This window comes from Oncorhynchus mykiss, chromosome 11, assembly GCF_057628025.1.
Source record: "Oncorhynchus mykiss isolate SJ-2025 chromosome 11, ASM5762802v1, whole genome shotgun sequence".
Taxonomy (NCBI): domain Eukaryota; kingdom Metazoa; phylum Chordata; class Actinopteri; order Salmoniformes; family Salmonidae; genus Oncorhynchus; species Oncorhynchus mykiss.
The window spans coordinates 5304975-5331553 of NC_143032.1; the positions used below are offsets into that span (position 1 = coordinate 5304975).

Sequence of the window (26579 nt, forward strand, 5' to 3'; positions counted from 1 at the left end):
ATTTAGTGTTTGGAGTTATGTTTTGTTTATTGTTATTAAATACTCCATTACATTCAGTTTGATTCTCCTGCGCCTGACTTCCCTGCCACCTATACACACAACTCTGACACCTGCGCCTGACTTCCCTGCCACCTATACACACAACTCTGACACCTGCGCCTGACTTCCCTGCCACCTATACACACAACTCTGACACCTGCGCCTGACTTCCCTGCCACCTATACACACAACTCTGACACCTGCGCCTGACTTCCCTGCCACCTATACACACAACTCTGACACCTGCGCCTGACTTCCCTGCCACCTATACACACAACTCTGACACCTGCGCCTGACTTCCCTGCTACCTATACACACAACTCTGACACCTGCGCCTGACTTCCCTGCCACCTATACACACAACTCTGACACCTGCGCCTGACTTCCCTGCCACCTATACACACCACTCTGACACCTGCGCCTGACTTCCCTGCCACCTATACACACCACTCTGACACCTGCGCCTGACTTCCCTGCCACCTATACACACCACTCTGACACCTGCGCCTGACTTCCCTGCCACCTATACACACAACTCTGACACCTGCGCCTGACTTCCCTGCCACCTATACACACAACTCTGACACCTGCGCCTGACTTCCCTGCCACCTATACACACAACTCTGACACCTGCGCCTGACTTCCCTGCCACCTATACACACAACTCTGACACCTGCGCCTGACTTCCCTGCCACCTATACACACAACTCTGACACCTGCGCCTGACTTCCCTGCCACCTATACACACAACTCTGACACCTGCGCCTGACTTCCCTGCCACCTATACACACAACTCTGACACCTGCGCCTGACTTCCCTGCCACCTATACACACAACTCTGACACCTGCGCCTGACTTCCCTGCCACCTATACACACAACTCTGACACCTGCGCCTGACTTCCCTGCCACCTATACACACAACTCTGACACCTGCGCCTGACTTCCCTGCCACCTATACACACCACTCTGACACCTGCGCCTGACTTCCCTGCCACCTATACACACCACTCTGACACCTGCGCCTGACTTCCCTGCCACCTATACACACCACTCTGACACCTGCGCCTGACTTCCCTGCCACCTATACACACCACTCTGACACCTGCGCCTGACTTCCCTGCCATCTATACACACAACTCTGACACCTGCGCCTGACTCCTCTACACCAGCTACACACAGACCTCATTACAGGAATTGTTTTAAGAAGGTCTTACCAAGGATCATTTAGCTATTTGATTTGATCAAACATTGAATTTGGTCTTACTGCTATTAGTCCGTAGAAACACGTTGAATAACATATACATGGGAAAACAAATGGTAAAAATAAATAAAACAATTATGAAAAGGAAGTATCTGTCCTCTATCTGCGCGATATTAAAAATAAGATCTGAAAAAAATAAGCACGTTTCAAAATTATTATTTTTTACTGTGAAATGATCCATTAACTTCCATTCATTTAGCAGCCCAGTACTGGGTCACCTTCAGACGAGTCCCGGGACACTTGTGTCGGAGAACTGAAACAGAGCACATCACCATGTTCATGAGAGTCTCGTCATTCCATAATTCCATATTAGTTTTCAAACCGTTCTGACAAACACCGTTCTGTAGCTCCGACATCGGTGGAAAATACGTGTTCTTAAACTGAAGGATTTAATGAAATGTTTTTTTATTAGGCTGACTAGATTGACGCGTGGGTCAGTCGACTATGTTTTTTAGTTTTTTTTAAACAGTTCTACATCACGCTAGTCAACCATCTGTCTCTTTACATCTCGCCCCACATTACACGTCCTCAATCGTTGGAACTCCAAGGGATGAAAGACATAAGATGAGTCAAGTGAAACAGTAAATGTTAGGTGAAGGAAAGCACAGCGGTACTCACTGACGTGTAGTCACTACTCCACAGTCTACAGTCGGTGAAACAGGTGACCAAGCACACTGCTCCACAGTCTACAGTCGGTGAAACAGGTGACCAAGCACACTGCTCCACAGTCTACAGTCAGTGAAACAGGTGACCAAGCACACTGCTCCACAGTCTACAGTCAGTGAAACAGGTGACCAAGCACACTGCTCCACAGTCTACAGTCGGTGAAACAGGTGACCAAGCACACTGCTCCACAGTCTACAGTCAGTGAAACAGGTGACCAAGCACACTGCTCCACAGTCTACAGTCGGTGAAACAGGTGACCAAGCACACTACTCCACAGTCTACAGTCGGTGAAACAGGTGACCAAGCACACTGCTCCACAGTCTACAGTCAGTGAAACAGGTGACCAAGAACACAACTCCACAGCCTCTCTCTTTTCTCCAAACTCATGTGACAATAGCTCCACCCTAGTGTTAACTGTAACCAACACACCTAGCAAGCAATCATATGACATAATTGATTCAACGACTGGGCTGTGTGTGTGTGTGTGTGTGTGTTTGTGTGTGTGTGTGTGTGTGTGTGTGTGTGTGTGTGTGTGTGTGTGTGTGTGTGTGTGTGTGTGTGTGTGTGTGTGTGTGTGTGTGTGTGTGTGTGTGTGTTGATAGGAGTTAACTACTGCAGACATACAGCAGTAAGCAAAGTCCACATTCAGGTGGAGCTTCTGTCTCCACTGTGCCAGAACTATTCTTTAAACATGATTGTGTGTGTGTGTGTGTGTGTGTGTGTGTGTGTGTGTGTGTGTGTGTGTGTGTGTGTGTGTGTGCGTGTGTGCGTGCATGCGTGCGTGCGTATGTGTGTGTGTGATTGTGTGTGTGTGTGTGTGCGTGCGTGCGTGCGTGCTTGTGTGCGTGTGTGTGTGTGTGTGTGTGCGTGCGTGTGTGTGTGTGTCTACTTATGTGTCTGTCTATCTGTCCATCGTATTACACTTGGGACACTTGGCCCCAGTGATGTACTGGGCCGTACGCACTACCCTCTGTAGTGCCTTGCGGTCGTAGGCCGAGCAGTTGCCATACAAGGCAGTGATGCAACCAATGCTCTCTTCCTTGTACCCCCGTAGTATAAACCTAGCCTTTAGTCTTGAAATGTTTGGTTGTTTAGTACATGGCCTCACATGTGAATCCTTAATGAGATGGGTGGGGCTAAAGCTTTAGAGGGTGTGAACGATGCTGAATGGGTGGGGCTAAAGCTTTAGAGGGTGTGAACGATGCTGAATGGGTGTAGACAAAGAAGAGGGGATTGTGGGAAGGTGAGCGGCTCAAACCCTGCTATCGGACCGATAGAGAAAAAGTTATTTAAAATATAAATGTTAATAAAAATATAACATTTAAAAGTTATTAAAAATATAACATTTAAAAGTTATTAAAAATATAAAATATTAAAGTTATTAAAAATATGCAATATTAAAGTTATTAAAAATATGCAATATTAAAGTTATTAAAAATATAAAATATAAAAGTTATTAAAAATATACAATATTAAAGTTAAGCTCTGCTCTATTTTATGCAAATAACATGCGGCCACCGCTGCCGCTAACCAATCAGGGGAGGAGCAGATTTTTGCTTGAAAATCTTCCGTTCATGAAACAACGTTCAGCCTGTTATTAGTTCCGGGCAAGCACAACCAAAACAAGATGGAGGAAAGCCAATCATCACTGTGTCTCGTTTGCCAATTCTATATGATTTTGCATTGCTAAATGTAAAACTACAAAGATGGCCTTGAGGCCGATATGTAAAGTCTATTTAAAGAGCAGTGTTCTGGTTTCTTCTTTTTTCTCATTTTATTTAACTGTTACCGTGATACAACAAAGATAGCTCCTTTTTCAATTTAGAATACAGAGACAAAATCATAAGGTCAATGGCATGGTGGAAGATTGCAGAGATTGTTGGTGTTGACAGTGGGCGAAGAGAGTTTGCTTGTGCTGCCTGCTAGCTATGAACATCAAGCAACCTAAACCTCAGAACTGTAATCAAAGCCACCAAATTGTGAAATTTACCCACCAAAGGATAGAAATCTTCAGTAACACACAGTATAACATTGTGAACGATAAACTAAGCATGAATTCCCCATGTAATATGCTACCAATTGGATTGTGGTATTGTTACGTTCCCCAGTTTCTGTGTTGTTGTGGGTTTGTGTGTGCGCGTGTGTATTTCAGGAAATGGCCTCCCGGAATCCTAAAGCAGCTGATTGGTCGGTCCCATCACTGATTGGAGCTCTGACCCCGCCCTGTCGTCAAGGGGATACAGCTGTCTCTTCAATTACCAACTCCTTCTCCAGCTTGATAAAAGCCAGTGTTCCTTTGTCAGAGAGGATAACTTTTTTTTTATTTTTTAAATATATTTTTTAAATGACATTTTTTAATGTCCTGTGTTGGTTAGTGACAGTTTGGTTGATATTATTACGTAGCCGCTCCTTCAGAGGTATGTGTATGCCAACAGGACTTGGCATGTTTTTGGGTCATTTAAATTGTTCACGTACATGACTGGTAAATGATTCTGTTTCGTTTGTTTCCCGTCCAGCCCCTTTTCCCCACATTACCGTGTTAAGGAATATAATAAACTCCCTGTAAACTGTATTTTTCTCTGCCTCTGTCGTCCTTCCCATCACCTACGATCACATGCTGTTTTCACTCCACGGGGAGGTGAGATGTAGCAGGGTGTTGCGTTCCCTGCTCCAAGAGGCGTACGTAACGGTATCATAACAACATGATTCTCATAGACTATAGTTTATGGTTCTTTCATTCTACTGGGCTCTTGACATTGATTTTTAGCTCACTTCCTGTAAAATACATAGGCTTAGATGCACATGGAGGGGTACTTTGGGTAAAGGAAATTGTGGCTTTTGACTGGCAAACGTTGTGCAAATGTTTATTTTTTTTATATATATTTTTTTTTATAAAAGCCCTGACTATTGTCTCTGTCTGTCTTAGTTTTCCCTCTCTAGGGACTAAAACATTATTTTCATAATGTCATCCCACAACCTGCACCATCTAGCTTGTACACTTACTCCCCTTTCCGACAGCTGGAGCAGAAAATAGTCCATTGTTGTTATCTACAAATGCATTTGGAGCATGTTTTTGTGATGTACACTGTTAAACATGCCTAAATCAAGATAACAAGCTAATATGAAGTCACTTCGCTATAGCATGTAAAGTTGGCTGGATAGCTAGCTAACAAGCAGCTCATTAGCCTCCTGTAGCTAGCTAGTTAAAAAAAAAAAAACTTACCCACGACCACAAAGCAGCCAATCTTTTTGAGCGAAGCATTGTCAAGAGGAGGCACCACCTCTGGTCAAGACCTACTGTTAAATTGAATATCGCCTGGTTCGGGAGAGGGGTGGAGGGGTGGGGGGTCATCCAACTCAGAATTAGAAGTCGGGAACTCTGTCCTCTTTCTAGAGCTACATCCTGAAGACCAATGACGTCATGATTTGTTCCCAGTTGTCTTGGAAAGCACCACGTATCCAGAGATTGACAGACTTTGATGACAAAGTTTGATGAAAAAATTTGCCCACGGAGGACCGCCGCGCCGCCTTCCTGTTCAAGTGAGCACAGCACAACGACGTGAGTCCAAACTTGTATATTACGCTGCTGCATAAATGATGTAATATGCCAGGGAGATATGTATACTGTAGCTAAGAAAGTAATATTAAATGTATGTTGTTTAGTAAGCTGTTAGTAGCCCATGTGCCTCACTCTAATAATTTGGTCTATTTTCCCCACTTAATTTCACCTACTGTTCTGACTTGGTGGTGCACAAGTAGCCTCTAACCTGTTTTAGAGAAATGTAATCATTGAATATTGTAAGAGCATTCATTGTCTGCTTATATGCCCCCTTTATTTATCCTACAGTTCTGACTTGGTGTACAGGGAGAACACTGCAAGAGCAGCCCATGTTCCGAATTCTGTCGCTGTACATTTCAAAAGTGTTGAAGAAATAGTTATGACTACATCCATCCTAGCTTGCTCATTAATGTCTTTATCGAAATGACAGATGGCCTCTTATACGCTTGTCGTCCCCTTATGCCATAGTTTGTACATCTCAATCGTCAGGAGAAACCACATTTGTTTAAGGTTTAAGAAAGTTAGCCATATCAGCTATGTTTGGCTAATTCAGTAAATGAGGTTGAATTAACTGTTTCGCTGCCAGACAAGGCTCCACTGATAGCCAGGTGTAGCAGTGTTAAGGTGTTGGGACTCTGCTGTTGTGACAGCTTTATGTAGGCCCTAACAGTTTGTGGGCACCGTTTGTCACCATTATAGTGCAATTAATGTATTGTTTAGTGTAGTGGCTTTGCTGGCATGCATCCCCACCATTTTTTGTTTGCCCCACCAAGATGTACAAGCTAAAATCGCCCCTGCGTCAGGCTTCTTCTTCTTCTTTGGACTTTATATGGCGGTTAGCAACCAACTTTAAGGTGCATTACCACCACCCCACTGGACTGGTGTGAACCTCAGTTCATCTTTCAATCACCCACGTGGGTAATATGCTCCTAAAAACCAATGAAGATAGGCGGGACTTGCATCCATCAATGCGTCACAAATAGAATCAAGTTCTATTTTAGCTCCTGGCCATGCAGACGCTCGTTGACGCGTGTCAACAGTTTGGATGCAATGATTGAATAACATGTATGTGCACGTTTATTTTGCAACGCCCGGGCACATAACGTGAGCGGTGTGGTCATCATGTAGATCGAATATACTTGCGGGGTTGTAGTTGTCGGGTGGCACATAAAACCGACGGTCTGCATACTCCGGACATATAGGGGGCGGTAAACCGCTCACGAACCTTCTAGAGGGTGTGTAAAAAACAACTCTCTAGCAGCAACGCGCATCGGTTTGATCCTCCCACAAAAAAATAAGAGTGACTCGATGTTCGTTTGTTGGCCCGTGGTTATGTGTGTGTGTGTGAGAGAGAGCAGCAGGAGGAAGACTGGTGGCTTTCTTTAAGAGCTGACGGGGACGGACAGAAAACAATACCGAATACGTGGTCAATAAAAGTTCACTTTTGGGAGACGTAAAAATGGGGATCCGCAAAAAGACCAACAAGAACCCGCCGGTGTTGAGCCACGAGTTTATCATCCAGAACCATGCCGATATTGTGTCCTGTGTTGCTATGGTGTTCCTCCTCGGGTTGATGTTTGAGGTAAGGCTTGTCCACAGGTTGGAGGGGTCTGGCATATGCAGTAAGACCTAGCTTTCCAAATAGGCCATAATGAGCCTAACTATAATGTGTCAACTGGGCAGACAAGATGATTTTGTTCCGTCAAAAGTCTCTTGAAAACGGACATGGCTGATCTACTCTTCCTGCTCTAGTGACAAAGTTTTTTTTGTTAGGTTGTCCTTATTGTACTATTCAAGTAAATGGTAATAGCAGAAGTGTCTTTTGATTTGAAAAGGCGTGTAAGTAGCCTAGTTAGATTTAAAACTGTAACCCATCTCTGTCGGGTTGCCTATTGTCTGGTCACTTGTACATTTGAGTGACTTGGCCTACGTCGTATAACAACACAAAAGTGTCGTATTTGGGACAACAAAGTAGCCTAACTGGAACGAGCGTTACATAGATTGTTACATTTTGGCGACCACAACAATGGCAATTTCGCTGGCTACAATATTGTGCAAGACTGTCCAGCATCGGATACTTTTTTATTCGCAACTAAAGTGTAGGCTACGTGGCAATCACTGGGTGATTGTGAGCTTGTCATCGTTTATAGGTAGCCCCGCTCGTTCGGAAAAAACAAAGTTAGATCCATAAAGTCCTTAGGATCGCCTATTCCGTTTACAAATTTGAAGAGCTTAGGTTTTTTTAAAAATATATTTTTTATTGTTGGTTTACACTGAATTATATATTTTTTGATTTCATGTTTAGCTTTCTAGGTAGGCTACATGAATCATCCTTTACTAATGCTGCGTTAATGTACTAGTCGTAACTAGGAAAGTTTTACTTGCTAACTGTGCTGCGTTCATCTATTTGCAGGTTGTACATTTCCGAGTTTCCTAGTTCCGACTTTGACGTGAATGCAGCATAAAATTCAGCGCCAGCATTGAGCTGAGGAGACGCATTATGGGAGTTTGAGTTATTGTGCCTTGATGTGCTGTTGACATTGACGATGCACTTCTAATATAAATTACCTACTGCATTCCAAAACAGAGTTGTACGAATGTATAGTTATGAATCAGTCTTTCCATATTTATATACGTCTTAATAAAATCCAAATCCCCGGTTTTCCATTCAATCTTATCTGTAGTATTGGATTGAATGGTTTGCAAGCTCGACATCAAATTGTATTTGTCACATACACGTGGTTAGCAGATGTCGATGCGAGTGTAGCGAAATGCTTGTGCTTCTAGTTCCGACTATGCAATAATAATCGAGTAATCTAACCTAACAATTTCACAACTACTACCTTATACACACAAGTGTAAAGGGATAAAGAATATGTACATAAAGATATATGAATGAGTGATGGTACAGAACGGCATAGGCAAGATACAGTAGATGGTATCGAGTACAGTATATACATATGAGATGAGTAATGTAGGGTATGTAAACAAGATATAAAGTGACATGTGTTTCTGTCTGATACTTTGTGGTCTAGTCAGTAAATCTACAATGCTACCTGGTTTATTTAACACCACTGTAAGCTACCCACAGAGAGGCCAGAAGGCTAATGAGAAAATCATGCTGTGGTTTGCTTTTAGTCAATGACTCAGATAAAAGCACCTGGGTGTGTGTCACAAATGGCACCCTATTCACTATATAGTGCACTACTTTAGACCAGAGCCAGGCTAAGTAAACACACTATATAGGGAATAGGGTGCTTATTGGGGACTGAACCCTGTGTTTTCACGTCCTTTAATCAATCCTCTCCCTTGTCCCCGCTGTGATGCAGGTCACCTCGAAGGTTGCAGTGCTGTTCATCACTGTCCAATACAACGTTACAACCTCTGCAAACGGTCAGTTTAACTTCTTTAGTGGATCCACCTGAATGTGCATCCTTTTTTTTTTTTTTTTTCTTCACTGGGGTCAAACAGTGAAGCTCTAAAAAGACAAAGGAGGTTGGATGGAGGTTGGATGGAGGTTGGATGGAGGTTGGATGGAGGTTGGATGGAGGTTGGATGGAGGTTGGATGGAGGTTGGATGGTTGGTTGTTGGATGGTTGGTTGTTGGATGGAGGTTGTTGGATGGAGGTGGTATCTTCCTCTTATTGCTTTCCTAACTTTTTTTTTTCTGTGACATTTTATTCTGAATGAATTCCAAGTCAACAATTACCTCGTGACATCTTCTGTTCTTGTCCACCTGTTCTTTAGTGTGTGTGTGTGTGGAACTAGTTTGCCTGTTATCCAGTATAGAAACAATGACTAGAATCTACAGATCACTTGTAGTTGTTGAATTAGAAGGCCTCTCCTGTGTGTTAGAGAATAGAAGTTCTCACATGGCCTACCAGTTCCAGAACACCTTCTTTCAGAGCTTTCCTTTTTTCCCTGTGGAGCTACGTTTAGTCTTCCTGATTTTATAAAGTCCTCCTGCTAGGTCGTCCTGCTAGGTCCTCCTGCAAGGTCGTCCTGGAAGGATTGGGGCTGGAGTGTAACAGGCCACAATATCAGAGGTCTTGTGTGAGTCCCGAATTGCCACCCATTTCCTAAATATTGCTCTATATTTGACCAGGGCCCATTGGGTAGTGCACTATCAAGGGTACCATTTTGTGACACAATCCTCGTCTCATCTCAAGGTGAATGAATGTTATTTTACACACTCCTTCATGTAAAGCCATGAATGACAGGAGGGCTTGTGGAATGATGGAATGTTCTTTATGATATCGGCTTTTATTTGAATGAACTGATAGTCTTTTCAGAGTCAGGGCGCCCGTCCAAAATACCACCCTGTTCCCTTTATATAGTGCACTACTTTTGATTAGAGCCCTATGGACCCTGGTCTAAAGTAGTGCACTATATAGGAAAGAGAGTGCCATTTTGGGACGCAAACCCCCCCTCAGTCATTCATTATTAACAGGCTGATGTTTGTTGAAGCTAAATTACTACAGTAGCGGGTCAGGCAGGGCTTTGGTAGTGTCGTTGCTTGAGTAAAACCTTGTGATTTTAGAGGCTTCGTGAAGCAAAGATGTTTTAATAGTGAAGGTAACGTTAGTATAATTGTAACGATGCATCTGTATTCGAGGTCGACCGATTATGATTTTTTTTCAACGCCGATACCTATTTTATTGGAGAACCAAAAAAAAGGCGATACCGATTAATCAGACTTTTTTTTTTTAACATTTTATATATTTGTAATAATGACAATTACAACAATAATGAATGAACCCATTTATTTTAACCTAATATAATACATATATATAAAAACTATTTAGTCTCAAGTAATAAAACATGTTCAATTTCGTTTAAATAATGCAAAAACAAAGTGTTGGAGAAGAAAGTAAAAGTGCAATATGTGCCATGTAAGAAAAAAAAAAAAAAACGAACGTTTCGGTTCCTTGCTCAGAACATGAGAACATGTGAAAGCTGGTGGTTCAATATTCCCGGTTAAGAAGTTTTAGGTTGTAGTTATTATGGGGATTATGAGCATCGACTATTTCTCGCTATACCATTTTATATTTCATATACAGTTGAAGTTGGAAGTTTGCATACACCTTAGCCAAACGCATTTAAACTCAGTTTTTCACAATTCCTGACATTTAATCCTAATAACAATTCCCTGTCTTAGGGAAGTAAAGGGCTGTTTGAATGAATGCTTACGAGCCTGCTGCTTCCTACCATCGCTCAGTCGGACTGCTCTATCAAATAGTAGACTTAATTATAATAAACACACAGAAATACGAGCCTTAGGTCATTAAATAGTAAAATCCGGAAACTGTCCCGTATTTTATCTAACGGGTGGCAACCCTAAGTCTAAATATTGCTGTTACATTGTACAACCTTCAATGTTATGTCATAATTATGTACAATTCTGGAAAATTAATTACGGTCTTTGTTAGGAAGAAACACAGTTTGGGCCGCCTGGCTCGTTGCAAACTGTTGCATATAACCTGATTCTGCATGCAATGAGAACGCAAGAGAAGAGACACAATTTCCCTAGTTAATATTTCCTGCTAACATGCATTTATTTTAACTAAATATGCAGGTTTATAAAAATATACTTCTGTTTTTTTTTTTTTACAAGATAAGTTTTTATGCTAGCTAGCAACTTACCTTGGCTCGTTGCAGCCACAAGGTCCTTTTGACGCTGCAATGTAATCGGCCATAGTTGGTGTCCAAAAAGGCCGATTACTGATTGTTATGAAAACTTGAAATCGGCCCAAATTAATCGTCCGTACAGATTTAATCGGTCAAACTCTAATCTGTATGCATCTCTTCCATCAGAGGGTCCAGAAGAGACTGTTTTGAACAACTTCTTATAAATGTATATACAGCATAATAAGGCAACTATGAAGGGTTATAAAAGGCTTAGTAAATGCTTTGTGTCTCCCTACTAGAGGAGAGCGTAGTGAACCACTTCCCCCACGGTATGAAGGAACTTCAGAGGCTGCCTGCTAGCAAGGAATCTCGTTACGTTCTATTTACTAATAGAAAGCATTGGGGGCCGTAACGTCAAGGCTTTTATGAACCGGCTCGTGAAGGGATCATGCGTTCTTTATGTCTCCCTATCAGAGGGCCTGCCAGAGGAGAGTGTGGTGAACCACTTCCACCACGGTCTGAAGGATGTGGCTACGGTCTTCTTCTACATGCTGGTGGCCATCATTATCCACGCCATCATTCAGGAGTATGTTCTGGACGTAAGTACTGGCACTCACTCAAACACACTTCCTATGTTTTTCTGTACATTTCATTGGTTATTATAGTCTTATTTGATAAAAATATAAATAAAATAAAAAACATTTAAAACAAATTACATTCAAGACAACCACGGATCCGTTTGATATTCTGACGGCGAAGTTGATCATCCGGCACTGATAATCGCTGATCAGTTTGACCTCGATTGACTCATTGTCATGTGTCTCTTTTTTACATTTTTTTATATAGAAAATCAACCGGAAGATGCACTTCTCGAAGACCAAGCACAGCAAGTTCAACGAATCAGGCCAGCTCTCTGCCTTCTACCTGTTCTCCTTCGGATGGGGAACCAACATCCTCATGTCGGTAGGTAGATGTGTGTGTGTGTGTGTGTGTGTGGCACGAGCATTGTTATATCAGTACATGGTTTAAACTATTTGTTTACGTGTGTGTGGATGTTAATAGGTGATTTTTAGAAATGTTTTAATACCTGACTATTTGTTTACTGGGTATAACTGTCTGTGTGTTTCTGTGTGTGTGTCTGCATTGGGCTCTTGACTTTGTCTGAAAGTGGGGGTGCAAAAGCTGGGGGGGGGGATCTTTGTCTGAAAGTGGGGTTGGAAAAGCTTTGGGGGGGGGGGGGGGGGGGGTCTTGACTTTGTCTGAAAGTGGGGTTGGAAAAGCTTTGGGGGGGGGGGGGTCTTGACTTTGTCTGAAAGTGGGGGTGCAAAAGCATGGGGGGGTCTTGACTTTTTTTATTGGCGCCGCTGTCGACATGAAATGTTTCAAATGAACTTGTCTCAGCAGCATATAGTTAATGCAGAGAGGGTAGAAATGTCTTATTTGGTGAATATTACTTACCGAGCCAAGCAGACAGACTTGGAAAAGCTTGGGGGGGGGGGGGGTCTTTGTCTGAAAGTGGGGTTTGAAAAGCTTTGGGGGGGGGTCTTTGTCTGAAAGTGGGGTTGGAAAAGCTTTGGGGGGGGGGGGTCTTTGTCTGAAAGTGGGGTTGGAAAAGCTTTGGGGGGGGCCTTTGTCTGAAAGTGGGGTTGGAAAAGCTTTGGGGGGGTCTTTGTCTGAAAGTGGGGTTGGAAAAGCTTTGGGGGGGGGGGGGGTCTTTGTCTGAAAGTGGGGTTGGAAAAGCTTTGGGGGGGGCCTTTGTCTGAAAGTGGGGTTGGAAAAGCTTTGGGGGGGTCTTTGTCTGAAAGTGGGGGTGCAAAAGCATGGGGGGGTGCAAAAGCATGGGGGGGTGCAAAAGCATGGGGGGGTGCAAAAGCATGGGGGGGTGCAAAAGCATGGGGTGGGGTCTTGACTTTTTTTATTGGCGCCGCTGTCGACATGAAATGTTTAAAATGAACTTGTCTCTGCAGCATATAGTTAATGCAGAGAGGGTAGAAATGTCTTATTTGGTGAATATTACCTACCGAGCCAAGCAGACAGACTTGGCGCCGGGGGGGGGGGGGGGGGGGGGGGGGGTTCTTGCACTGGAGTTGTAATACTTTCTACTTAAATCCTGCTTTACCACAAACATGAAGTTCAAATACCGACACTCAGACCATTGAGTACTTTTTGAAGTGACAGTTTGGCTCGATAATCTCCATCTGCACTGTGTCAACACAATGGACAGCATCCTACACACTAAAGCAAGGCCGTTTTGGTAATGGATATAGGCTACAAGCAAGGCCGTTTTGGTAATGAATATAGGCTACAAGCAAGGCCGTTTTGGTAATGAATATAGGCTACAAGCAAGGCCGTTTTGGTAATGAACATAGGCTACAAGCAAGGCCGTTTTGGTAATGAATATAGGCTACAAGCAAGGCCGTTTTGGTAATGAACATAGGCTACAAGCAAGGCCGTTTTGGTAATGAACATAGGCTACAAGCAAGGCCGTTTTGGTAATGAATATAGGCTACAAGCAAGGCCGTTTTGGTAATGAATATAGGCTACAAGCAAGGCCGTTTTGGTAATGAATATAGGCTACAAGCAAGGCCGTTTTGGTAATGAACATAGGCTACAAGCAAGGCCGTTTTGGTAATGAATATAGGCTACAAGCAAGGCCGTTTTGGTAATGAACATAGGCTACAAGCAAGGCCGTTTTGGTAATGAACATAGGCTACAAGCAAGGCCGTTTTGGTAATGAACATAGGCTACAAGCAAGGCCGTTTTGGTAATGAATATAGGCTACAAGCAAGGCCGTTTTGGTAATGAACATAGGCTACAAGCAAGGCCGTTTTGGTAATGAATATAGGCTACAAGCAAGGCCTTTTTGGTAACGGGCTGTTTTTAATAGGTGAAGAAACCCAATGTGAATGCAGCTGAAAACACACAGCTGTCTTACCACAATAATGCCCGCTAAATGTTGAAAGTAGTAGCCTCGGTATTCATGCAAAACAAAAATACCCCAATAACAACATTGTGGTGGATGTGAGGGCCGCCACCGAGTCAGAGGACCGGGTGGTCTCTCTCTCCGAGTCAGGGGACCGGGTGGTCTCTCTCCGAGGCCAACTTTTAAATGAAGGTCTTCAATCAGGTCAAGGCCGCGGGGCCCGACGGTATTCCAGGACGCGTATTCACTGTAATTTTCAACCTCTCCTTGTCCCCAGTCTGTAATCCCCGCACCTTTTTTAAGATGACCGACATCATTCTTCTTCCCAAGAACACTTAAGGCTTCGTGTCACAATAACTACCACCCTGTAGCACTCACGTCTGTAATCAGGAAGTGCTTTGAGAGTTATGGTTATGGCAACATATTAACTCCATCAGCCCAGACACCCTAGATCCCCTCTAATTTGCATACTGCCCCCAACAGATTCACAGATGACGCAGTCTTTTTTTTTTCATTTTATTTTTTACCCCTTTTTTTTCTCCCCAATTTTTCCCCCAATTTTTCCGATGGGCTGCAGTGGGAGCGGGTCAAACACTTTAACTTCCTTGGTGTCCACATCACTGTGTCCTCAATGTTCTACAGCTGTACCATTTAGAGCATCATGACTGTGCCTCCGTCCCTCTCCTCGCTCCTCCCTGGGCTCGAACCAGGAACACATCGACAGCAGCCGACCTCGAAGCAGTGTTACCCATGCGGAGCAAGGGGAGCAGAGCAAAACGCACGAAAGTGCTGTTTGAATGAATGCTTACGAGCCTGCTGGTGCCTACCACCGCTCAGTCAGACTGCTCTATCAAATAGTAGACTTAGTAACATAATAACACACAGAAATACGAGCCTTATGTCATTAATATGGTCGAATCCAGAAACTATCATCTTGAAAACAAGACATTTATTCTTTCAGTGAAATACGGACCGTTCTGTATTTTATCTAAAGGGTGGCATCCATAAACCTAAATATTGCTGTTACATTGCGCAACCTTCAATGTTATGTCATAATTACGTAAAATTCTGGCAAATTAGGCGGCCCAAACTGCTGCATATACACTGACTCTGCGTGCAGTGAACGCAAGAGAAGTGACACAATTTCACCTGGTTAATATTGCCTGCTAAACTGGATGTCTTTTAGCTAAATATGCAGGTTTAAAAATATATATGTGTGTGTATTGATTTTAAGAAAGACATTGATGTTTATGGTTAGGTACAGTGGAACTGACCCTGTGTATAGTATGATTACCCTGTATATAGTATGATTACCCTGTATATAGTATGATTACCCTGTATATAGTATGATTACCCTGTATATAGTATGATTACCCTGTATATAGTATGATTACCCTGTATATAGTATGATTACCCTGTATATAGTATGATTACCCTGTATATAGTATGATTACCCTGTATATAGTATGATTACCCTGTATACAGTAGAACTGACCCTGTATGTAGTATGATTACCCTGTATGTAGTATGATTACCCTGTATGTAGTATGATTACCCTGTATATAGTAGAACTGACCCTGTATATAGTATGATTACCCTGTGTATATAGTATGATTACCCTGTATACAGTAGAACTGACCCTGTATATAGTATGATTACCCTGTATATAGTATGATTACCCTGTATACAGTGGAACTGACCCTGTATATAGTATGATTACCCTGTATATAGTGGAACTGACCCTGTATACAGTATGATTACCCTGTATATAGTATGATTACCCTGTATACAGTGGAACTGACCCTGTATATAGTATGATTACCCTGTATATAGTGGAACTGACCCTGTATACAGTATGATTACCCTGTATATAGTATGATTACCCTGTATATAGTATGATTACCCTGTATACAGTAGAACTGACCCTGTATATAGTATGATTACCCTTTATATAGTATGGTTACCCTTTATATAGTATGATTACCCTGTATATAGTATGATTACCCTGTATACAGTAGAACTGACCCTGTATATAGTATGATTACCCTGTATGTAGTATGATTACCCTGTATGTAGTATGATTACCCTGTATATAGTATGATTACCCTGTATATAGTATGATTACCCTGTATATAGTATGATTACCCTGTATATAGTATGATTACCCTGTATATAGTATGATTACCCTGTATACAGTATGATTACCCTGTATACAGTAGAACTGACCCTGTATATAGTATGATTACCCTGTGTATATAGTATGATTACCCTGTATACAGTAGAACTGACCCTGTATATAGTATGATTACCCTGTATATAGTATAATTACCCTATATACAGTGGAACTGACCCTGTATATAGTATGATTACCCTGTATATAGTGGAACTGACCCTGAATACAGTATGATTACCCTGTATATAGTATGATTACCCTGTATATAGTATGATTACCCTGTATATAGTATGATTACCCTGTATATAGTATGATTACCCTGTATATAGTATGATTACCCTGTATACAGTGGAACTGACCCTGTATATAGTATGATTACCCTGTATATAGTATGATTACCCTATATATAGTATGATTACCCTGTATATAGTATGATTATCCTGTATAGAGTGGAACTGACCCTGTATATTGTATGATTACCCTGTATATAGTATGATTACCCTGTATATAGTATGATTACCCTGTATAGAGTGGAACTGACCCTGTATACAGTATGATTACCCTGTATACAGTATGATTACCCTGTATACAGTATGATTACCCTGTATATAGTATGATTACCCTGTATACAGTGCATTTGGGAAGTATTCAGACCCATTGACTTTTTCCATATTTTGTTACATTACAGCCGTATTCTAAAATTGATTCAATTGTCCCCCCCCCCCCCCCCCCCTCATCAATCTACACACAATACCCCATAAGGACATCACAATACCCCATAAGGACATCACAATACCCCATAAGGACATCACAATACCCCATAAGGACATCACAATACCCCATAAGGACATCACAATACCCCATAATGACATCACAATACCCCATAATGACATCACAATACCCCATAATGACAAAGCAAAAACTTTTTATTTTTTTTAGAAATGTTAGCAAATTTATTACAAATAAAAAACAGAAATATTACATGGAGGCGGGGCTTCATCAAGGATCCCTCTGTACTTGACTCTGTTCATCTTTACCTCCATATTAAAAATCATCCTATCCTGGTGACACTTCTGGAGGGGGGGTAGGATTTTAACGAGGAGCTAGCTGGAGCTTTGCAGCATCCTCTCTGCGGTTAGAGTTTTAAATCCATTGTGACCGGTGAGAGCTAAATAAGCTAGCTCATTTGACAGCTGGAGGCGTTGAGTTAATTCAAAATGAAATATAAAAGGCGTATCACGTTATTCACGTAGCCAGCCACGCAGATTAGCATTTCTCCTCTCTCTTCTTGTCCTCCTTATGATCATATTTCTTTCTTCTAATATTCTCGTCCAGGAGAACTTCCTGTCCAACCCAGTGAATCTGTGGGAAGGCTACCCCCATACCTTGATGCCGTAAGTACTGAAGTCAAACCATGTACACGACGCAAACAAGTACCCCCCCCCCCCCTCCCCCTTTTTTTTAAAGAGCCATGTGTACAACTAAACACAAACATTTCCATGTGTTTTCCATATCGCCCCCTAGTGGTTTCCTTTTGTAATGACCAACCGCCACTCATCATTCTTGGTTCTCAGTTCCATATGTAAACTAATGTCATCTGGTGGTATTTTTTGTATAGACGTTAAGGGAAATAGCTGGGTTTGTTTAAACATACAGGTTGGTACTGACTCTCGTATGGAAGGAGTCTTTAGTCCGCATTACTCATCCTATGTCCCATTGTTTTTCTAAAACAATATGATTAGTGATTTTTAATTATTCTGAGATATTTGATTGCAAATGATAGCTACTTTTTTGAGGAGAAAGGTTTACTCACTGTGATCTACCTAGCTTAGTTGAATGCACTGATTTGTAAGTTGCTCTGGAGAAAGGTTTCTGATAAATAACCAAAAAAGACTAAATGTAAGGTAGAATTGACAGACTTGGTGTTTTTGTTTGTCCTGCTTGTAGGTTTCAGTTGAAGTTCTTTTTCATCTGTCAGATGGGCTACTGGCTTCACGCTCTGCCCGAGCTCTACTTTCAGAAGACCAAGAAGGTGTGTGTGTGTGTGTGTGTGTGAAGTTACTGAACTGAACTAGAATGACTAGGCATTTCGTGTTTGCTTTCCATACGTTAACATTATTTTTAAAAAAATAATAATTTCAAACATTTGCTTGAGGGTATTAAGCTCACTAACAGAGTGAGTATTTTACTGACATCGTGTGTGTGTGTGTGTTGTGTAGGAGGATATTCCTCGGCAGTTGGTGTATATCGCTCTGTACTTGGTCCACATCGCAGGAGCCTACATCCTCAAGTAAGACCTGGTTCACGTCAACATTACTGCGGGTTCACGTCAACATTACTGCAGGTTCACATTACTGCAGGTTCACGTCAACATTACTGCAGGTTCACATTACTGCAGGTTCACGTCAACATTACTGCGGGTTCACGTCAACATTACTGCGGGTTCACGTCAACATTACTGCGGGTTCACATTACTGCAGGTTCACATTACTGCAGGTTCACATTACTGCAGGTTCACGTCAACATTACTGCGGGTTCACATTACTGCAGGTTCACATTACTGCAGGTTCACGTCAACATTACTGCGGGTTCACATTACTGCAGGTTCACATTACTGCAGGTTCACATTACTGCAGGTTCACGTCAACATTACTGCAGGTTCACATTACTGCGGGTTCACATTACTGCGGGTTCACATTACTGCGGGTTCACATTACTGCAGGTTCACATTACTGCGGGTTCACGTCAACATGTTGTTTATGATTATTGAGTAGACCTGCTCCCACGCTCAACCTTAGCTGAACTTAGTAGCTTCACTATGTCCCAATACTTTATCTACTTTTTGGTGCTTTCTGGGGCCTTTTTTTAATCTTACAAAAATAGATCATTGTGATAGCTACCTCTCAATGAAGCGTCTAACGGCGTCCATTTTGTGTCTTCCAGTCTGAATCGTCTAGCTCTGGTCCTGCTGGTGTTGCACTGCTTCGTAGAGCTTCTCTTCCACGTGTCCCGCCTGGTCTACTTCAGCAACGAGAAGAGACAGACTGGGTGAGCGCACACACACACACACACACACACACACACACACACACACACACACAGAAGAGACCGACTGGGTCAGTTGAGGTCACACACTGAGTGAGTTGAAGTTGAGGACACACAGCATACTTCAAAGCCCTATAAGATGCCATTTTAGCATTTTAAACAAGGAAGTTGGTCTAGCTAGCTACACTCTCTTAAGGTCTTGAGTAATTATAGTGTTTATATCAATTGAAAAAAGAAGATGGAGAACGAAGGGAGGCACTAGATGTTATGGGCATCTAACGTATGTGTGTGTGTGTCTTTCTCCTAGGTTTACTGTCTGGGCAATACTGTTTGTTCTTGGACGGCTGCTCACCCTGTCCCTGTCTGTCCTGACTGTGGGTTTCGGCCTGGCCAACGCTGATCAACAGGTACTGGACCTGGCTAATGGAAACTTCAACGTGCTCTTTGTTCGGTAAGAGAGAGAGTGAGTGAGTGTATGTGTGGGGGGATGACTTGACTAGACCGAGACTGAGCAATATGAACTGCAGATAAGCGCAATGCAAGACTGTAACCTCACACTGTGTCTGACATGTGCATGTGCACGGTGCATTTCACTCTACTGCTGGATCAAAACACCAGAGACATTTGGCCTTGGTTGTGGTGGAAGTTGGCCAAATGGTCTAATTTGTGAATTGCTGTGAAACCACATACATGAATCAACCACATGCATGAATCAACCACATACATGAATCAACCACATACATGAATCAACCACATACATGAATCAACCACATACATGAATCAACCACTTCATGAATCAACCACTTCATGAATCAACCACTTCAGGAATCAACCACTTCATGAATCAACCACATACATGAATCAACCACTTCATGAATCAACCACTTCATGAATCAACCACTTCATGAATCAACCACATACATGAATCAACCACATACATGAATCAACCACTTCATGAATCAACCACATACATGAATCAACCACTTCATGACTCAACCACTTCATACTTTAAGTGTGGCTAACACCTTTTTTTTTAATATCCTCCCCCACAGGATCACTGTGCTGGCGACCATCTGTGTGACTCAGGCCTTCATGATGTGGAAATTCATCAACTTCCAGCTCAGGAGGTGGAGAGAGCAGGCCCAGGCTCAGCCCGTGAAACCCAAGAAGCCCCAAGCTCCCAAGACCAAGTCCAAGAAAGACAAAGGTGAGCAGAACTACATACCAGAGGATAGTTGCAGAAACCCAGGAAGCAACACTATATAACCCTGGAAGCAACACTATATAACCCAGGAAGCAACACTATATAACCCAGGAAGCAACACTATATAACCCAGGAAGCAACACTATATAACCCAGGAAGCAACACTATATAACCCAGGAAGCAACACTATATAACCCAGGAAGCAACACTATATAACCCAGGAAGCAACACTATATAACCCAGGAAGCAACACTATATAACCCAGGAAGCAACACTATATAACCCAGGAAGCAACACTATATAACCCAGGAAGCAACACTATATAACCCAGGAAGCAACACTATATAACCCAGGAAGCAACACTATATAACCCAGGAAGCAACACTATATAACCCAGGAAGCAACACTATATAACCCAGGAAGCAACACTATATAACCCAGGAAGCAACACTATATAACCCAGGAAGCAACACTATATAACCCAGGAAGCAACACTATATAACCCAGGAAGCAACACTATATAACCCAGGAAGCAACACTATATAACCCTGGAAGCAACACTATGTAACCCAGGAAGCAACACTATGTAACCCTGGAAGCAACACTATATAACCTAGGAAGCAACACTATATAACCCTGGAAGCAACACTATATAACCCTGGAAGCAACACTATATAACCCTGGAAGCAACACTATATAACCCTGGAAGCAACACTATATAACCCAGGAAGCAACACTATATAACCCAGGAAGCAACACTATATAACCCAGGAAGCAACACTTTGTAACCCAGGAAGTAACACTCTGTAACCCAGGAAGCAACACTCTGTAACCCAGGAAGCAACACTCTGTAACCCAGGAAGCAACACTATACTAGAATGCTAGAAAATACACATTGATACTGTGAAAGAATACTGGGGAAAGTCCATTTATATTGTTTTATATATATTTTATATTGTTTTAATGAAGTTATTGTAGTTTTTCAGATTCAAGTGAGGAAAATGTCATTATACTGTTAGTTTTTTTTTTTCTCTCTTGCTCCATGTACCTTCACTTCCTTCTCTGTCGTTTGCAGCCAATGGAGTGAACGGAGTAAGTTCCAACGGAGCTGATTCGCCGAGATCAAAGAAAGAGAAGTCCTCATAATGTCCCCCCTCAACCCCTCCAACCCCTACCTACCCACCCCAAAAAGACTCCCCTATATCCTGTCCCCCTCCAACCCCTACCAACCCCAAAAAGACTCCCTTATATCCTGTCCCCCCTCAACCCCTCCAACCCCTACCCACCCCAAAAAGACTCCCCTATATCCTGTCCCCCTCCAACCCCTACCCACCCCAAAAATACTCCCCTATATCCTGTCCCCCCTCAACCCCTCCAACCCCTACCCACCCCAGAAAGACTCCCTTATATCCTGTCCCCCCTCAACCCCTCCAACCCCTACCCACCCCAGAAAGACTCCCTTATATCCTGTCCCCCCTCAACCCCTCCAACCCCTACCCACCCCAAAAAGACTCCCTTATATCCTGTCCTGCCTCCAACCCCTACCCACCCCAAAAAGACTCCCTTATATCCTGTCCCCCCTCAACCCCTCCAACCCCTACCCACCCCAGAAAGACTCCCCTATATCCTGTCCCCCTCATGCTGCATCCAGCCTTCTCATGCCACTGCTCTAGCTGTGGTCAACAGCCCAATCCCAGATCCACCCCTAGACCCTATGCCAGGGACCATCAACTAGTTTCAGCCGCAGGCCACGTTTTTGTTTTTCTTGAGCGGATGGTCAGGGGGGGCCGGAACATAATTACAAATCATTTGTAGACTGCAAATTGACCGCAAGAAGCCCAAATTGATATAATATTTGACTAAAACATAATAATTTCAAACCTTGCTTACGTTCGTATACAATCACTTTGGAACATATTTCTAAAATGTTAAATGACTTGGAGCTGATTGGCTGGTGTTTCTAGTCTTATGTCCAAACACTAAAAAAAAATACAAATAAAAACGTTTTTTTTTTTGGGGGGGGGGGGGATCAACTTGGGGAATGGCCCATGGGCCTCCAGTTGGGGAACCCTGCCCCCCCCCCCCCCCACTAAGCACTTCTTGGTATAAGCAGTATGGTGAAACTTCAACCTTGATCTTATCATCTGAAGGACTACAGCTCCTCCCAGTAGGACTACAAACTCCACAATGCATCTCGGCTTTATCTGCTCCTTGCCAATCTCAAGTGATCCCGTTTTTTTTTTTTTTTTCCCATTATCGTCACGTGCCATTACTACAGAAAAATAAAATGATAATAAAAAAAAATATATATATATATAACTTATTTAAGTGCCTATTGATACAGATTGTTGTGTACAGTTTTAAAATTTCAGGAATGATGGAGAAGAAAAAGAAATCAGTGTTTTCAGTAATCTGTTTCTAAAGTCAAACATTTCATACGCCATTTTTTTTTTCTTCCAACATTTTTATTTATCAGACTGTATGCCATTCTGTTTCTTTAACAAAAAGGGCTTCTTGAATTCATTCCCATCTGTTTGGAATCACTAGCAGAGAAACTCCATGCACCTGCCTTACTTTCCCTCAGTCTGTATCAGAGGTTTTAGTTACATCGTTCTTCTTTGTCTTCTTTTCCAGTAGTTGAAACGGCTTCATTCCCCCTTTTGTTTCCTTTCCTTCGTCAACACAAGGGTTACTAGACTGGATAGGATTCATTGCTTTCCCACCACAGTGCTTTAACCTACCAGTTTGTGTGTCCCAAATTACCATTCTTATTCCCAATATAGTGCTCCACTTTTGACCAGAGGTGTATTGGTAGTGGTCGAAAGTAGTGCACTACAGAAGGAATAGGGTTCCATTTGAGTCCCAGACATTCTCTCAGGACACTGGCAGTGAGAACGCAGGACAGGGAACAAGGATAGGAAGCCATTTTAGAGAATTTTGAGTTTTAATTTGCTTTTCAAGCCTTTTGCGTTGTTGGTGCTGTAAAAAAAAAAAAAAATAAAAATTGGGGCCCTGTTTTACGTCTCTGGTTAATGCATCCTTCCTGTGGTCTTTTCTTTCCCTGAAACCATCGCTGATCTAACGTGGTTGGATAGGGCTGTTTACCCCAATCCAGCCAATGGTAGGATCAGTGGTCACTCTATGTGGAGGGAGGAAGCTATTATTGAAGTGCATCCTAAATGGCACCCTATTGCATACATACATATACACACATATATATATTAGTGCACTACTTATGACCTCAGCCCATTGTCTCTGTACACTATATAGGGAATAGGGTGCTATGACCACTGCCCATATGTATGTGTATGTGTGTGTGTGTGTGTGTGTGTGTGTGTCAGTCATTTGGGATACAACTGTGGAGTTATGTTGTTTTTAGAGATAATCTAGAGTGCCTACCAAGGCACTGAAAGGATATGTTCCCTATATCTCTCTTTTCAGATCTACATGAAGGGCTGTGAGCTAAATGGCACCCTATTTCCCTATATAGTGCACTACTTTTTGACTAGGACTCAGGTGTAAAGTAGTGCACTATATAAAGACAATAGGGTGCCATTTGGGGATGTAGACATTGTATTTATGTCTCCTTTGAGCATGTCCACGAGAATATAATTTTGTTGTTGAAGACATTATGGATAAAGAAATGTTTTGTTGTTCTGTTTTTATGCCTGTTTTTATTTTAACTGAATGTGCCAAATGCTAAGTTCTCCTCATGACACAGGGCATAAAACCCACCCTGGCTCTTTACTGTTGTTCAACATGCCCACTCGTTGCCATTAAACATTATTTACACAAAAGAAACGTGTCAAATTGTTATTAAACTAAGATGCTATTTGTAGAAATATAGTGAAGTTATATAATGTTTGACTGCGATGTGGTTGTCTTACCTATTAGTTGAATGGGGCGGCAGGGTAGCCTAGTGGTTAAAGTAACCGGAAGGTTGCAAGTTCAAACCCCCGATCTGACAAGGTACAAATCTGTCATTCTGCCCCTGAACAGGCAGTCCATATTATGGCAAGAACAGCGCAAATAAGCAAAGAGAAATGAAAATCCATTACTTTTAAGTCAATCTGGAACATTTCAAGAACTTTGAAAGTTTCTTCAAGTGCAGTCTCAAAAACCATCAAGCACTATGATGAAACTGGCTCTCATGAGGACCGCCACAGGAATGAAAGACCCAGAGTTACCTCTGCTGCAGAGGATAAGTTCATTAGATTTAACTGCACCTCAGATTGAAGCACAAATAAATGCTTCACAGAGTTCAAGTAACAGACACATCTCAACAGCAACTGTTCAGAGGAGACTCTGTGAATCAGACCTTCATGGTCGAATTGCTGCAAAGAAACCACTACTAAAGGACACCAATAATAAGAAGAGACTTGCTTGGGTCAAGAAACACGAGCAATGGACATCAGACCGGATGGAAATCTGTGCTTTGATCTGATGAGTCCAAATAAGAGATTTCTGGTTCCAACCGCCGTGTCTTTGTGAGACGCAGAGCAGGTGAACGGATGATCTCAGCATGTGTGGTTCCAACCGTGAAGCATGAAGGAGGAGGTGTGGGGGTTGTTTGCTGGTGACACTGTCTGTGATTCATATATATATATATATATATATATTTTTTTATGCATCCTTTAATTAACCTTTTGTTTAACAAGGCAAGTCAGTTAAGAACAAATTCTTATTTACAATGAAGGCCTACACTGGTTAAACCTGGCCTACACTGGTAATTTCCGAGTGAGCAAACTATTTATTTACTCAAAACATCCATATAGATGAATTTTTATCTTTTTCTATGGCAGGCCACATTTTTTTTAAAGATTTGTACAAAAAAAAACGAATGAATGCAACTATGTCAAATTGCTTTGTGTTCTACTTGTAGCCCTGGTTGTCCAGAAAATAACATTGTAAAACACTTAATTGTGAGGTTTAATATAAGGGCAGATAAATGAAAGATAATGAAAAGCTGGGTTTCGGGACTGATGGGGTTAAATAAAACCGCTCTGAGATTTAACGATGCGTCTACGAAGGTACTAACGATAAACTTAGCCTTAAGATGCTTTTGGTAAACCGGGCTTGTCATTCCAAAAAAACGCTCCCCGCGTCACAATGGGATTCGATAAGTTCTAGCTTCCGTTGCTAGGGCTGTCGCTAGAACTTCCAAAACATGATTTAGCATGACAGGCCTTGTATAAGATTGTCCGCTAAATGACAAAAATGTAGAGGTCAAAGTTCATGAGTTGAAACTAGGTTCAAATAATTCTATGTAAGGACCACATGGTGGTGCTACGCGTCACACAAACTGCGTTAAAATATTGATATGCAATTTTACAGTGAACTGAAATATAAAGTTATCCATCTGTGGTTTAAAAACTCACGTTTTTTTTTTTAAAGATCATTGTTAGAATTGTCAGTTATGCAAATGAATATTTAATTTGTGAGCTATCACAGGAGTTAAGGTAACCTAATGCCTTAATATTGTGCATTATATCAAAGGTTTTGAGATTGTTGACACTATACAGGACAGGAGACCTCTAGGTTGAAATAATTTCCTTTAAACAGTTGAAACCTGTAGAAAGCTGATTCAGCGAGAATGTTTGAAGTAGACCAGAACTTTTAGGAGCAGCAGAGGTAACCTACTTAGCCAGCGGAGCCGGGGACATTGTTTTCCACTGACAATCATTCCTTTACCCTCATTTCTACACTCCTCCCCTGCAGACCACAGTGCCGTCTCAAATGGAACCCTATTCCTTACATAGTGCACTACTTTTTACTAGAGCCTTATGGACCCTCCTGACTAGAGCCCTATGGGTCCTGACCAGAACCTTATGGACCCTGACCATTACTCTATGGACACTCCTGACCAGAACTCTATGGACACTCCTGACCAGAACCCTATGGACCCTCCTGACCAGAACCCTATGGACCCTCCTGACCAGAACCCTATGGACCCTCCTGACCAGAACCCTATGGACCCTCCTGACCAGAACCCTATGGACCCTCCTGACCAGAACCCTATGGACCCTGACCATTACCCTATGGACCCTGGCCAAAAGTAATGATCTATACAGGGAATTGGG

At 42.3% G+C, this 26579-nt stretch overlaps 1 protein-coding gene across 1 annotated transcript; it reads left to right on the forward strand.

Annotated features, from left to right (window-relative positions):
• Positions 1–6875: 6875 nt before the first annotated feature.
• Positions 6876–21626, forward strand: LOC100136147 (translocating chain-associating membrane protein 1). Its single transcript, NM_001124437.1, is given in 12 exon segments — positions 6876–7108; positions 8856–8919; positions 11629–11753; positions 12001–12117; positions 17586–17644; positions 18198–18282; positions 18470–18540; positions 19194–19298; positions 19603–19746; positions 20348–20486; positions 20489–20502; positions 21575–21626. Coding segments are annotated over 12 exon segments (1083 nt in total). The 5' UTR covers positions 6876–6985; the 3' UTR covers positions 21612–21626.
• Positions 21627–26579: the final 4953 nt, after the last annotated feature.